The sequence below is a fragment of the Embiotoca jacksoni genome, unplaced genomic scaffold, assembly GCF_022577435.1.
Source record: "Embiotoca jacksoni isolate LCO1_2020_lvr unplaced genomic scaffold, fEmbJac1.0.p SCAF_8, whole genome shotgun sequence".
Classification (NCBI taxonomy): domain Eukaryota; kingdom Metazoa; phylum Chordata; class Actinopteri; family Embiotocidae; genus Embiotoca; species Embiotoca jacksoni.
The window spans coordinates 10,279,568-10,295,138 of record NW_027185436.1 but is presented as its reverse complement, the minus strand read 5'-3'; the positions used below and the strand labels follow the sequence as shown (position 1 = coordinate 10,295,138).

The window sequence follows — 15,571 nt, the reverse complement described above, 5'->3', positions numbered from 1 at the left end:
CCAAACAAATGTGGGCCTAGTGATGTCCAATCTGAATGTAGAGTAATAAATCTTTAAACGGTACCAGATTACACATTTTGTGACTTTGCATTTTTTGAAATCATTTTTAAAGAAGGAAAACTGAGGTTGGAAATGTATTTTTTCCCCATGTGATTAAAACCCAACCCAGAATCGTCTGGAGATGCTCCCCTGATAGAGCTGCAGCTGTTTGGGTGTGGTTAGGCAGCAGTTAACTTACACCTTTCTCTGTCATATGAGATATATTTTTATTCAGTATATTGTCACAGAAAAAAAAACCTATGTATAAATCAGGCTTTTTAAACATTGATGACTCAAAGTTTCTACCAGAAGTTCAGTTCATTGTGGTAAAAAACTGAAGCCAAGATCACTTGTCATTTGTATTTCTTTGTCAAACCCAGGAGACAGAACACTTAATGTTTTCATTTCTGTTATTTTGATGTCTCTTGAATGGAGCTGTTGCTATGGCTTTCCATCATATGATAGGAATGATTCATATATGATGAGGCACTGAGGTGAACTAAAATGTGCTTCTACAACAGCTGTATTCTCTGTAGTTATTAAACCTCTATCAGTTCTACTTAGTAAAACACTAATCAATGCAGTACATTGATTATTCAGTCTGGTGGAGAGCACTGTGGTAGTTATGTGGCTCTTAATGGAGCAGTCAAGTGTCATTTCCACAGATATTATACTTGAGCACTAGTATATCAAAAACTACTGGATGCACTGTAGTTAAAGCTGTTACACACATTAATGGTTCCCTGGCGGTGAAACTGCTGACTTTGGTAATTCCTTGACTTTTCATTTTTCTTGCATGAACATGACATTTCGCTGTGGAATTACATTTCTGGATTTATTCCAATAATATTTGGTGCAGACATGCATCTTCCCTTCAGGCTGAATTATAACTTTGGTAACTTTGGTTTATGAGAATGTGGCCATCAGCATATTATATCAAAGTACAGCTTCAAAGAGTTGCTGGCATGTAGATACAATCTAGAAACCAAGAGGGAGATTTTAAAGATATTCTATTTTATCTATAAATCAAATTATATTTTTATTTTATCACAAAGTATTAGACCGTTTTACTTTTTTTTTAACTTTTTTTTTTTATTTTTTTTACCCCAATTCCAATGCAATTAAGTTCATTTTGAGCTTACCTCTCACTAGAAAGGACAGGTTTTTTTTTTTCCAAAACGTACCATTTTGCTCCACTGATGTCAGTCCACAGTGCTCATCACAGTGTTGGGGAGCTTTTGGAAACACAGTTTTTAGTTTTGTCATGTTCCACATGCTCAGTGGGGTGGAATATGTCCGCATGAAGCCATGATGCCATCTGCTGACGCGGAACAAATGGCATTGCCAGAAAAATTAAAAACAAGAACTTAATCCGGTCTCACGCAGTCGCCTCACATTCCGGCTCTAAGCGTGAAACGGGTCTCTGTTTGGATGTGTCACATTCAAGTGGCGATTTATCTCCCCCACGAAAACAAGGGGCAACTCCTCCCAACAAAAAAACCCCCCCCACAAATAAAACCCTGAACGACCAAAGACCTGCTGCAGTCTCAAATTTGGCTTGCAATGACCAGAAGTGGACCCATGAAGTAACACTTGAGCGCGCTGCCAGACATGCGTAAATGTCCAACTTGACTTAATGCGGCACTAACAGATTTATGACCCCCCCCCCCCCCCCCCCTTCCCTCCCTCCTCCTGCCCCTTAATCTTCAGGATGAGATTAATATGATTGTTTTCTAGTGATAGGCAGATTAAATTCCCTGTAGGTTGATAAATGGCAGATCAGGCGGATACAAAGAGCTCTGTGCGTCGAGACATCGCCGCTGAGGGATGATGTAGGAGGAGAAGGAGGGAGATGGTACAGTAGACTACACGAGGGCGGGGTTTTCCCTCCAAGATGAGGCTAACTAAAAATCTAATTGCAGCCGGCGCATATACTGTAGATTTTTCGGACAGACATAGAGAGAGGGAGGGATGAAAGAGGATGGTGATGGAGGGGATGTGGTCTGAGGAGCGGCTCTTCTCTCTTCATGTACTCTCACCTCCCCTGTGAAGCTGTGGAGCTTGCCATCCTGTTTCTTTAAGCCGGCGGCTGCTGTTTGTGTGTGTTTTTTTTTTTTTTTTTTTTTACCTTTTTAAAATATATATATATATATTCCCGTGCGCCTTGACCGCTCTGTATACTGTGTTCCCACCATCATCATCCGAAGCCATGTCGGACTCTGAGGACATGACGGAGTTCGCCAGTATCGTGGAGCGGATCGAGCGGGGCGAGGTGAGTCTCATCCGAATGATTTACGGTCCTTCTGACAGCAGCGGTCTGCCTGTCAACCGGGCCGGCCTGCAGGGCTGTCAGAGGATGGAGAAGGATCCCCACAGACCTCTATTCTATTCTATTCTATTCTATTCTATTCTATTCTATTCTGTGTTGATGTCACATTGTGTTCTATTAGATGAACTGCTCATATTGGCCCATGATCTGAATTATTAACTGCTTATCTGTTCTATTAATTCAATTAGGCCACCTGTACTTAGACCCACGCCCTCTATTCTCTTCCTTTAGAATGTGTATTGTGTAACACTGTGTTGTTGAATTATTTATTCAATGTTATATTTGACTGATATACCACTAACTCACACTAACCTAGCTCTGATATTTTAAGATCTGAGGTATTAATAGACCCCTAGATTCCCCCCCCCCCCCCCCCTTTCTATTCCCCTGCTATATTCTTTAGTTTAGGCTTTGTCTTGTAAGGAATATGTCTTCTTTTCCATTTTTAGAAGAAAAAAAAAAAATGAGCATTGTGAGTTTAATTAGAGGCTTTTCTGGGCGTGTTGGTAGTTGGATAGTGCTGCAGGGAGATCACAGACTTCTGTCAATATGTGGGACACTTGGCAGCAGCTGTGCAGCGAGACGGAGCGCTGAGGTGTGTATGTGCCTGCATAGAGGTGGGAGGGGGAGGAGGAGGGGAGGTGTCCTTCTTGCCCATTTCACCCATTTCAGACTGACAGAATGTGTTGAAATATATCTCTCCCGATCACACCCTCTCTGACATTCGTTCATGCGTGCACGGAGATCTGCGCACGTTTCACGCGATAAAACAAAGAGCAGACTGTGTACACGCAACTGACTCTCTGGCCAGCTTCAGTTTCCAAATTCAGTCATGTAATCAGACTTGTCTTGCATGTTGGACATTACATATTGGTTTACATGAGAGTAAAGTAGTGTTGGGATTATCACCTAAAATTAAGATACCAGCAAACATAATGTACAACAGAGGACTCACTGTGAGCGATTCTTTGTCTCGTTCCGTAGACTACAGCACAAGTGAATATAATGTCACAAAATTTCCCAACAGCTGTGTGACACTGTTAAATAGATTTAGCGAATTTGGACCAGGTTTATATTGTGGAAATGCTCCAGATATTATACAGTATCATAAACATTTTAGCTCTGAGAATAAAACCAGGTCACTAATCACCCTTTAGAGGGTTGTGGGGAGGGTGGAACCCCGTCCTGGAGAACCCAGGTACACCACGGACAGGTTGCCAGTCAGTCACAGGGCTGACAAATAGAGACAGACAAACAGCCGGGGTCATGTTGACGCCTACAGGCGTCTGTCAGTGAACCCAACCTGTATGTGCGGACCGCGGGAGGAAACAAGAGCAGGTGCAGGGAGAACATGCAAACTCCACACGGCCAGCCGGCAGATCCGAACTCGCAACCGCCTCACGATGAGGCGAAAGCGAGATGATACAGTCCACAGTATCACTACAAAGGACCCAATGAAACTGTCTGTATTGTTCGCTGCCAATAAATGCTGCTGGAAAAGAATGAATGAATGAATGACTCAGCAGAGTAGTAAAGATGCCTCCACTGACTGTGCACATGTTGGCCGGTATATCAGTTCAAACATTTCCTCCACTTTATTCTCTGTTGCTGCACAAAACTGTCAATGCTGCACTTTACTTCCTTCAGAAATTACAGCTTCCTCCCAACCCCTCCAGCCCCAAGCCCCCCGCACACCGTTACGCAGTCCATTTTGTTCTCTATAACCAAAACATGATTGGGTTGACTTGCAAGGCAGCCCCGGTGTACAATAAAACTAATAGCAGACCTCACCAATAACCACTGCGGCGAAACGTTAGCAGATCGTAAATCCCCTGAAATAACCGTAGGGGCCCCGACATCATTAAAGACTGTAACGTGAACAGAGCTTGCAGCTGACATGGGACCCTTCTGTGTGTGAGGGTTGAATACAGTAGCCCAGTGTTGAGATCGGAGACTCTGGAAACCTGGGTAGCCTTTTGTATAAATGATAACCAATACTGAATTTGAGAGCTTTTGTGTTTTGTTTGCCAACACTGGTATAAGACACTTTACTAATGACCCAATTACAATTTTTTTTTTATTGCAACTTTATTGTCTCTTTCTTTTAGAGCACACATCAAATTTTGTGTCAAAATTTTGGGGAACAAAAAGAAGTGGCAGGAAGTCAAATTAGTTTTTTTGTGGGCGAGAAACTCAAGCGTTTTAAAAGCTCTACGAGTGGGCCCCCCGTTATGTTGAAGATCCATCACCGACTGAAGTGCCACCGCGCAACATTTCAGGACATCTGGACCGAATATTTTCACTCGGACGCCTCAGAATGTCACAGTTTAAACTCTGTGTTGACAGTCCGACTCCGGGGGAAGAATTCAAGATGAATAACGACGCAAATGTTAAAGAAAACCCACTCGGCCGCTCCTGACTTTGATGCACCTTCTTTGGTCTTGAACAGTGACGTTCTGCCCCTTAGGAAAAGTAAACTCCACTCAAAACACCCCGGCCCGGCCCACAGTTTCATTTCCGTAGGTTTTCCGAGGCATTTTAAGGGTCTCCATTGCCGAGTTTGAAACAAAATATGACATTTCTGTGCTCATGTCCATTGTGAAATCACGAAGGCGTACATACCACTGCTTACAAGCATGAGTGTAACTCAGGTTGCTGATGTTGATCGAGCGACGTAACTTGCAATACTTACTCACTGCAGTTATTACTTCCCTCTGCTCCGTACACGTGCTGCGCTGTTTGTGTGCAACATGGAGTTCCTGAACGTTGTATAGCCTTCTCAAGCGAGCAGTGTGGCACCATGGGTGGCAATATTCAGTCTACCACTTTGGACACAGTCTAAAACGTCTCAACAATATATTAGATGAAGTGCCATAAAGTTGCGTGCAAGCCTTTATGGTCCTTCGAAGATAACTCCTATACTGACTTTGGTGATCCCCTATGGTGCCAGCAGCAGGTTGTAGTTCAGAGGGAAATGTCTCTGTTGGATGGGGTGCTGTGACATCTGCTGTACATAATCAGAGTCCTTAGAGGACAAATTCTACTGATTTTGGTTATCTGCTGACTTTTACTCTGGTATTAAAATCTGCTGGAAGTCTTCACTTATTCAGTGAAATAGCATCAGACGTCTAGGATTGGATCCAGTTGACCTTTTTGGCTCAGCATGACATAGTTTACAAACCATCTGATGGATTGCATCATCAAGTTTTGTACAGACAGTCACGTTCCCTCGTGGACAAAGCTCGCTGGCTTTGGTGATCCCCAGACTTGTCATTTTGTGCAAAATCTTGTGTAAAACTGTGCATGTGGCTCAATCCACACTGCACCCCAAAAAAACAATAAAGCTTACCTATTCTCTTACCTTAGCCAACATATAGATCCCTTAGCTTGAAATAGATAGATAGATAGATAGATAGATAGATAGATAGATAGATAGATAGATAGATAGATAGATAGATAGATAGATAGATAGATAGATAGATAGATAGATACTTTATTAATCCCACAAGGGGAAATTTTGTCACTACAGCAGCATTATAGATACAGGGTAAAGCAATACAAATAACAGAGTAAAAAAAATATTAAATATAAAAATGCACAACATAAACAATAAAATAGAAAAATATTTAATTAAATTAAACTAACTAAACAATAGTGGAAGGATTTATTGAATGATAATGATAATAATAATAATAATAATAATAATAATGATGATAGTGCAGAATTGCAAAACAGTGCTGATATTTAAGCACTTGAACGGGCGAGAATAAGTTGGAGTGATGACTTTATTGAAGTTTACGTGCAGCAATTGAAAGGCAGCAGCAGCTCGTACGTGCAGTCCCCCCCCCCCCCCCCCCCACCACCACCAACACCACCTCTCTCTCTCTCCACCTCCCTCACAGTCCCACCTCGTGTCTGTCTGCCCCCCCCCCCCCCCCGTCCCTCCTCCGCCTTTGCACTGCAGCAGGGAAGAGGTTGCTGATTCACTCCCGCCCCGGCGCTGCCTCCCCCCCCCCCCCCTCTCTTCAGCTGCAGCGTCACTCTATTTAAATTCACTCAGCCGTCGCTGTCGGCATCTTCTGCTGGTCGCGTCCGAAGAAGTTTGTCCTCCGGCCGAACTAAAAAAAAAAAAAAACCCAAATAAAAACAAAACAAAAAACGCCGTGTCGACAAGAAGGCGTTTGTTCTCACACGGGCTTTGCATTTTCTCCCTCATCATGTCTGCGGAGATGCGGCGGAGCGGCACGATTGCGGTAAGAGTTTGGAAGTTGGGGGAGAAAAGCAGATTTGCGGATTTCGATTTCGACTCGTCATTGTTTAACAGCCCGTAGTGCCGCCGCTGTGGACGCAAAGAGAGCGGGCATTGTAAAACAAAAACAAAAAAACAAAAAAAAGATAGTAGTTCATTGCCGAGTCCAGCCTTCGTTTGATTTCTATGATACGAGACTCTTCGGAGAAGTTTGGGAACAACGTTGTTGTTGTTGTTGTTTTTTTCCCCCTTCTGCGTAAACTTCCTTTATCCTGCTGTGTGTTGTCTTTTTAAACACTTGCCGAGGCGTTTTCTTATGTTTGTTCAAGAAGAAGCCGGAGGAGGACTCGCTTCATCAGGATGTTTAATCGCACCACCTGAAATAAATCGCACTTCGCGAGGACAGTTCTCGGTGTGAAGCCGCCTGTGGAAACTAAACCGTCTTTTTATGTGTGGAAACGTGAGCTGCTGGAATCGTGCATTTCACTGTTCCTCTATATTTAGCCGGGTTAATCCTGTCTTATGTAATGCATCAGAAACTCGGTAAATACAACTGTGGCTGGGGCAGTTACAAGAGGGACTGAACTAGTCTTGTTTTTTTTTTTCTTTCTTCTAAATAAATTGACTTGGGTAGGATGAAGAATGATTTTTGCCATCCATCTTCCCACTTAAAAGAACACTTCCTCCCTTCCGATGGAGCAAAAAATGTTGTTTTTTGAAGACAATAGCCCCCTTTCCCCCCCCCCCCCCCAGTTGTATTGTTCAGCTCAAATGTTCCAAGATTCAAAGAAAGCTGCATCGTGCCCCCAAGCTTCTATCAGAGTGATCTGTGAGGCTGTTTCCGTGTTTGACTTCACCTTGCGCCTCTTCGTCTCTTGTTGGAGTGTATTAAAGGAGGGAAGAGGTTGTGGTGATGCTTCATGCAAAAAAAAAAAAAAAAAAAAAAAAATTCTGCAACATCTCACCATTTAAAAAAACCCCCAAAAAACATGTCTCCATCATCAGGTCCCAATCAAGAACATCGAGAGGGAGCTGATCTGCCCCATCTGCAAGGAGCTCTTCACCCATCCTCTGATCCTGCCATGCCAGCACAGCGTCTGCCACAAGTGTGTCCGAGAGCTGCTCATGCTGAACCACGAGGACTCTTTTGATGCCGGTTCAGAGTGCTCCCTGCCGGGCAGCCCCAGGTCCAGGGTGCCCTCGCCCTCCATGGAGAGGCTCGACAGGCTTGTGAGATCAGGTGGGTCTCGGGGTAAGAAACCTGAAATATTTATTTTCTCTTTTACAGGAAGGACTTTATTGCGGGAAGATTAGTACGAGGCGGTGGATCAAACATATCTCCAAAGTCAAAGGCTTTTCAGACCAGTGTGTTGACGCATTAGTTGGAACTAGTGCTTGTGATGCTGCATGATTATGAGAGTAACGTGAGCTGATGGGGAGCTAATAATCCGGTGATAGGAAATGCAAGTATCGAATTCTTCTTAGGCTGTTTGTAATGGGTTCCAGGAAAGGCAAACGGAGTCATGCCGACTTCTATTTAGTCCGTCATAAAACTTCAGTTTTCTTTTTTTATCATCTCCATGATTCAACAGGTTTCATTGGCTTGAGCCCGCCTGGGGTTTACTTCCATTGAAAAAGCTTAAGTATTTCTCCATTAAGGAACTATGTGATGCAAATAAAAAAAAATATTCCCTAACTAACAAACAAGTCCAGGACTTCATTAGCCAATAAGCAAATCTTTAGCCAATGCAAATTAATGGATCAGACTGAATGGGCTCATGGAAACTGAGCAAGGCTGAAACTGGGCCGAGTATTATTGTTTGATATTTAGGTTTTAGTGTGGCGCAGACACAGCCCCTCCTCCCTTTTCTTGTCCCAGATAAAGTAGAACAAACATAAAAATCATTTTTAATAATTTCACCACTCGGCCATAACACCAGGAGTCATCGCGTCCTCTAATACCGTCTGCTTTTACAGGCTTCATTGAAGAGAGCAGAGGAACTCGACGAGCTGTATTTTGGCTTTCAAGGCAAAAGAGCTGTTGACAAGCTTACTCAAACCTCCAATTGTCTTCACTGTCTGCCTTTTTAAATGGCCCGGGGCCATCAAACATCCCCTTCAATCATGCGGAGTAGCGATCGTTTCCACTCCTTTAATCAGATATACAGGCGGTTGTGTGTTATGTACACACGAGTGAACAAAGCACATCTGCAATCTCCTTTTGAGGTATTTTAAACTCTTATAAAAACCAACCTGAGCTGAATGGAGGGAACGTTGAGTCGTCACAGCATTTGAAAGTTCTCTGCTCAACACGTCCCACTGCTGCGGCCAGGCTGGAGCAGGTCAATGTCTAACCCTTGAGAACGGCACGGTGGGACACAAGGCTGCCTTTCTGCCTCCCGAGAGCTCTGGGCGAAGGCCATTCCCATTAAAGATGTCGTGTCATTGGCACACTTGGTCTTTTTGGTGCGACCAGAGCTGTCTCTGACTTCCAATACATCCTAATTCTAATCGGGATGTTCATGCTGGAGAGATGATTGGTCAGCTTAGATCCTAAAAACATGAGGTTTTTGAGCTTACTGTTGCCCCACAGTGCATTTCGTAAAGAAAACAGAGGAGGTGCTACTTGGTGATGAGACGGCTACAAAATTAACGGGGAAAAGCACAAAATAATGCAAAATTTCTGCTTGTATGTCGGGATACAGAATAACTAACATACTTTACCATTTTGAACTAACTGCAAAAGCTGCGTTGTGAAACGGTTGCACGTTTGTTAAAGACAGCTTGAGCAATAAACCAGTGTTGAACTAGGACACAATTTGGGACAAAATAAATGCACACACAGCACCCGAGTCCCAAATCCATACTACACACAGGCAGCTAACAATTCTTTTTTTTTTTTTATCATTGATTAATTTATTAAAATAGTCTGATTAATTTTCTGTCGATCTACTAATTGAGTCGATGTTGCCACTCTATTAGACACTTACTCGAGGTAGGTTTTGAGTATGTTGTGTGTTCATATTGGGGAAAGTGACAAAATAAAGTATACCTAAAACAGTACGCTTAATTATGATATATATGTATGTATATATATATATATATATATATATATATATATATATATATATATATATACATACGAATCAGCGGCCCATACTATATGAAACTTAATATTTGGTGCTTCCCGGTATCCCTTTAACTAAGATGTCAGGTTGCCTCAGAGCAAACGCTGAGAATATGAACCAGACGTCCAGGGCAAAGCAAAGCAAAACAAAACAAAAAGATCCCCAGAGCATAGTGAGGAGAAAACATTTTTGTGGGCCATTCAGCCTCGGTTGAAAACCAGCGAGGCCGGGCTCTCGAACACAGCCTCCCTCATTCAGAGTCCCTCTCTTCACCCTGAATGAATTCATTCTTCACGGGCAGGACTGCATCTGTTGCCGCAGAAAATAATCAAATCATGCTTTTAAGTAAACAAATCTCGCGTCTCGCCGAGAGCCAGCTCGCGCAGTGACAATAGCCTCGGTGTAATTCGCGCACTCTTATTGCTGCCTAAATTTAAATGGATGCGCAGTGTTAAGTCATGCATAATCCGCATTTTAATGTACAGTTAAAGGAAAGTAAATGAATTCGGCCAGCGTGAAGCGTGCAGTGGGTCTCGTACACGCGGAGGTTCCTCGGGGATTATTCGGTGAGGTTGTTCCTGTGTTAATTGTATTCGACCAGCAGGTTACGCAACGCTAAATTTCACTGCGTTAAGAATGTTTGGGGAACCTCGAAGTACGTTACAGAACAAACTCGCGGTTCTCCGACTGCGTTCGCCAGCGGGAGGTCAGATCGTTGGTAGCCACGGCGACGGAACCCGCCTGTCGGGAATGAATAGGGGATTTTAGATGAAGGGAGAGGAAGAAGAGACTCGGGGCTATATTTATCAGCTTGGACAGCCTCGCCGCGCTGCCGAGACGGAGGAAGGCGGTCACTGAAACTTCATCGGCACGGCTTTGACGGGAGCTCCTGTTTAAAAAAAAAAAAAAAAAAAAAAAAAAATTACCACTTGAAATTTGTAGTAATGTTTAAAACACTTGGTTCTAAAAAAAGCAGGATAACATCTGTTAGTTTTGACAGCTGAACTTCTCATGGCTGGATTTTTTTTTTTATGATTTAGCGAATGGAGCCGACGTTACTGCCAGCTCAGACAAACGGTTCAAACATGGATGGCTTTTACTCTTTTGTGCGTCTACTCGGTTTATTTAAACAAAAAATGGAAACCCTGTAAAACCGGCTTAACGGCAAACTTGAAGGCTAACGTCATGTAAAAGATGTCATGGCAGAGACTAAAGCTTCATGTTCGACGGGAGAGGTCTATCGGTGTTCCCCAACTGTTTATGCCCATGTCGCTAAGCTGACCACATCCTGATTTCATTTCACTTCAAGGGAAGTTTTCTTCTTCTTGAAAACAAATTAGTATATTTCCCAAAAAGCCAAACAAGACAACAGCCTGAATATACTCATTTGTAAGGTTTTTTTTTTTTTTTTTTTTTTTTAAATTGTTTTTATTTGTTTAAAAAAAACAAAATAGTTCTGAAAGTAAGTTTTCCCACACAGACGGTGTAAAAGTAAACACTGAAAATAAATTAAGAGTTGATTGTACTCTAATAACTGTTCACATCCTGTATGAATTGTTTAAATGCTGTTTTGTATTTCACTCTGAACTGCATTGCCAGATTTTTGTTTAATAGTTTCCTCAGTTTACTTTTAAGTTGGCTTTGTTGTTTCTCCAATGTCATGATGTGTTTTTTTTTGTTGTTGTTGTTTTTGTTTACAAAAAACTGGATTCACACATCTTCTCACGTTATGTATTGTTTCATTTTTCTTGTTGGTCTCACCTCACTTCTCTGTTCATTGCTTGCAGCCACAGTGCGAAGGTCGTTTGGAAGTCGAGGTAGACGCGGGCTCCGTGTTTTGAGTAGCTGTAGTAGTGAGTACAGTGTTACTAGAACCCCCTGTGAAACCCTAGTTTGGTTCTACCTTTTCTCTACATGGTCCACTTTAGCCCTGTCAACACGACCGTACAAACTCACACCACTGGTTATATATAGAATAGATCTTATTCAGGGGAGTTACTGCAATTAATGTTGTAAAGCATGCTATTAATTCTTCATTAGGCACTTAATGATAGGTACTAATAGCTGAAATTAAAAGACCCTTAAAAATGTCCACTGAGCGTGAAAGTGTTAATTATTTTACTTAAAATCAACAGGGCATTTTAAGATGGTGCTCGGAAGAGGAAAATAAAATGCTTCGGGTGATTTTTTTTTTTTTTTTTTTCAAACTTTAGCATTGAATTTTGTCATTTAGAAAAATGAGCGAAAGCAAGGGAGAGGGGAACAGTGTGACCCTTGAAGAGGACGATGAGTCGGCGTACAAGGAGACTGACCAAGTAGTACCTAATGGAGGGGCGCGTATTAAAGACAGTGAGGTTACCAAGTGCCTAAAAGGCATTGAAAGGAGCCAAGGCCAATATTAATGAGATCGGGGCGAGGAGGTTTCCTAGGAGTTGAAGTGGGGCAGGAATGTGTGTGCATGTGCGTATCTGCGTGCACAGCTAAGCTTTGCATTCATTTCTCTAATCACGGTGGCAAAGCAGCTTTCTTGAGATGGAGAACTGTAGGTCTCTGTTGTTTCTGAGTTAAACAAACGCACACTGAGGGGAAAAGCTTACAATATGTTTGGGCTTGCCAAGATTCTTAACTTGGTTTTACTGACTAATATCGGTTTGCCTTTAGGGTTCTCTTTATGCTTCACTTGACAATCGTCAGTGTTTGAGAAACAGTTTATTAGAACACAAACGTGTCTCAGCCTATCTAATCATTTTAGTCGAGATGAACTGATATAAGTGTCGTGGCCAAGTAAAACAAGACTGAATGTGAGCTTTGTTGCTCCTAATAAGCCAGCTAATGTGGTTATTTGACATACTCGGTGGATGTTTTTAAGAAGAAATGCCATCCTCTTCTTTCTTCAAAGCACAAAAGATATTTCTTTCCTCCTAAACGTTGACATAAGATGTCCATTTAAAAGCAAGCGAAAATAGGGATTTATTTTTTCGTCAGCCTTTTTGATACTTGATGTGATGATAGCTTGACAATTCAGATTTTATGTTTGCATAGGAAACAAAGAAACCTAATGTGGATCTCTGACGTTTTTTAAATTTTTTTTTTTATAAATCACTCTCGAGCACAGACTGACGGACCAAAATGTCAGAACAAATGTTTGGATTGTAAAATCACATTCATCAAGCTAAAGTAAGCACAACTCCACAGACTTTTATCTGCCCTGTAAAATGAACAATTAAATGATGAGCCGGGATGCTATACCAGATTCCACCAGCCATATTTAATTGTTTTTAACAAATATTCAGTTAAAACTGCCGACGCATTCATGTTTACAGTAACCAGACTACGTCTGTCACGAAACCTTAAAGTGCTCAGTTCAAGCGTCGTACTGCGACTGAAGATCTGGGCAGGGCGAAAAATCCAGTCCCTTTTGCTGTGCAATGACTCGTCAGTTTGTGCCATCGACTCAGCCTCCCGCTGCAGCTCCATTAACCAGCACACACACACACACACACACACACACACACACACACACACACACACACACACACACACACACACACACACACACACACACACACACACACACACACACACACACACACACACACACACACTCACTCACACACTCTGCTGCAGGCTTCTCTGTATGGACATATGAATTTATTCGCACACACCTTTTGTCCTGACTAGAGAACCGGAGTCAGTATCCCTACATGACGCGCACATGAATAACATGCACGCACTCGCTCACTGTCTTTGCAGGATAGAAAATGACCTTCTGCGTCATTCGCAGGTTTAAATATGGAGGCTTTCTGCCAGACTTCCCTTTTCGTCCAATGACTTCGCTTGCCTTGACAAGACCATGTCCTCCTCATCCCCACCATCAGACTAAGGTTTTCATCATAACGTCACACCACAATGTTAAGTTCATCTTTTTCAAATGAGCTCGGGTAGGAAGGGTAATTGATGTGCAGCAAACATAGCTCAGTAATTCATTTCCTTGGTCAGATCATCGACAGATTTGAACTGTTCCTGCACTGACACAGTCTTCAGTTCTGCTCACACAGCATGCACATTGCTACAGACATCACATAGTTTATGTTTGCTGTTCTTTCACTGCTTTTCCCTCGGCTGCACCTTTTTTTTTTTCTTTTTTTTTGTGTGGAAGTGCTGTTTTTCCCAAGTAGTTTTCCTGTGTTTCGCTTACCTGAGGAGTGTTTGATTTAATTTTCAGGTCCTCGGAAATGGAGTGGAAATACTGGCTTGCTAACTGAGATAAATCCAGCACTCCTCGCTTCCCCTGTCCCCCAAAAACGTGAAGCAATATTTAAATTTTTGCGTGTATGGACTTCAGTTTGCTGGCTTTGAGTGTGGCAACAGTGTTGTACAGACCCTGCTTGTGTCTGTAACGTGGCCTTGTGTAGCAGTTCCTATGTCTCCACCTCATGTTCCTGTGTCTCTGCCTTGTTATGATGCTGCTGCATCAATAACAAGCACGTGTATTGTGACAATCTCTTGAAAGCATAGCTTCAAGAGAAGATATGTTGTGGAAAAAGTGTTGATGCATTGAACTGGACATTTGAGTTATTATAGTTCAATTGCTTGAAATTTTCATTTAAAACTTTTGCTTAATTTCCATGTCCCACAGTGTTGTTCAGTTGCATCGCTTGAGTTCAAAATGCTGTGGTTTGTCTTACTTTTATTTTCTCAATCGCTCATTATACGAACAAAAAAAATATTTTATTTTGTCCAGATCATTGTGAGCACTTAAAATACTCTTCACTCCTCTGGTAAATATTGAATGAATGAATGAACAAACAGAGAACCCTCTATAAGCTCCAAGGATGCTATCTTCCCCATGACTATCCTGCATCTCATCCCTCCTCAGTATTGCCCCAGTACTCTTGGATGATCTGTCTTCCTGGACTTTTTTCCCCTTGTATGACAACTGCTCAATGCTTTGCCTGTGCTGGTATTTCGCTCCATACATCATTCCTCTATTGAGCAGTGGTCACTGTGGAAATAAAGCACAAAGGGAGACACACTGAGGCCCTATTATTGAAGGCTTGATGTGTCCAAAAGCATTTTTGCCTTAAGACCATTCTTGACAAGTCAGCGCTGATGAGCTAAGGCTGCTTTTGTGAAACTCGGCCCAGAATCTGCTGAACATGAAACGGGATTCGCATTTTTCAAAGCCCCAATTTGACTTGGAAACTATTCCTTCAGTGTGATCTGAAGTCATAGGACACATGTTTCTCTCGTGTCAAAATAGGGCCTCAGACAAGACTGGAAACTGGGTGGCAAAAAGGCTATGAATCCATATTATTCATGTTCTTTCCTCACTTGTCCTCCTTTGCTCTCCTCCAGGTTCTATCTCTTCTCCGGGGTGGCGCAGAGGGTCTGTGACTCCCCGGGTCACCACCATCCCATGTCCGGGCTGCCAGCACGACATCGACCTCGGCGAGCGCGGCATAAGCATGCTGTTCCGCAACTTCACCCTGGAGAACATCGTGGAGCGCTACCGGCAGGCTGCGCGCGCCGCTATCGCAATCATGTGTAACATCTGCAAACCTCCACAGCAGCAGGAGGCCACCAAGAGCTGCATGGACTGCAAGGCGAGCTACTGCAACGAGTGCTTCAAGCTGCACCACCCCTGGGGCACGCCTAAAGCCCAGCACGAGTACGTCGGTCCCACCACGAATTTTAGGCCCAAGGCAAGTTACCATCTCTACCTGCGAGAGATTTCTTTTTCTTTTACCGTCAGACTCAAAGACGACAAACGAAACATCTCGAGTCAGTTGGACTTTGAACATTTTCAGGAGATAAGTTGTCACA

At 42.8% G+C, this 15,571-nt stretch overlaps 1 protein-coding gene across 10 annotated transcripts in view; it reads left to right on the top strand.

The window, feature by feature from the left end:
- Nucleotides 1–1,770: 1,770 nt before the first annotated feature.
- trim36 (tripartite motif containing 36) overlaps nt 1,771–15,571 on the top strand; it is a 31,618-nt gene continuing 17,817 nt past the window's right edge. Inside the window, exons 1-4 of one of the 10 annotated variants that reach the window (XM_069138808.1) lie at nt 1,771–2,311; nt 7,623–7,869; nt 11,533–11,598; nt 15,104–15,450. In XM_069138808.1, coding sequence (XP_068994909.1) covers nt 2,249–2,311; nt 7,623–7,869; nt 11,533–11,598; nt 15,104–15,450 — 723 coding nt within the window. In that variant the 5' untranslated portion in view covers nt 1,771–2,248. Of the gene's footprint in view, nt 2,312–6,439; nt 6,622–7,622; nt 7,870–11,532; nt 11,599–12,397; nt 13,630–15,103; nt 15,451–15,571 lie in introns of those variants that run through there. The other 9 variants (XM_069138812.1, XM_069138809.1, XM_069138811.1 and 6 more) reach the window with 9 other exon arrangements.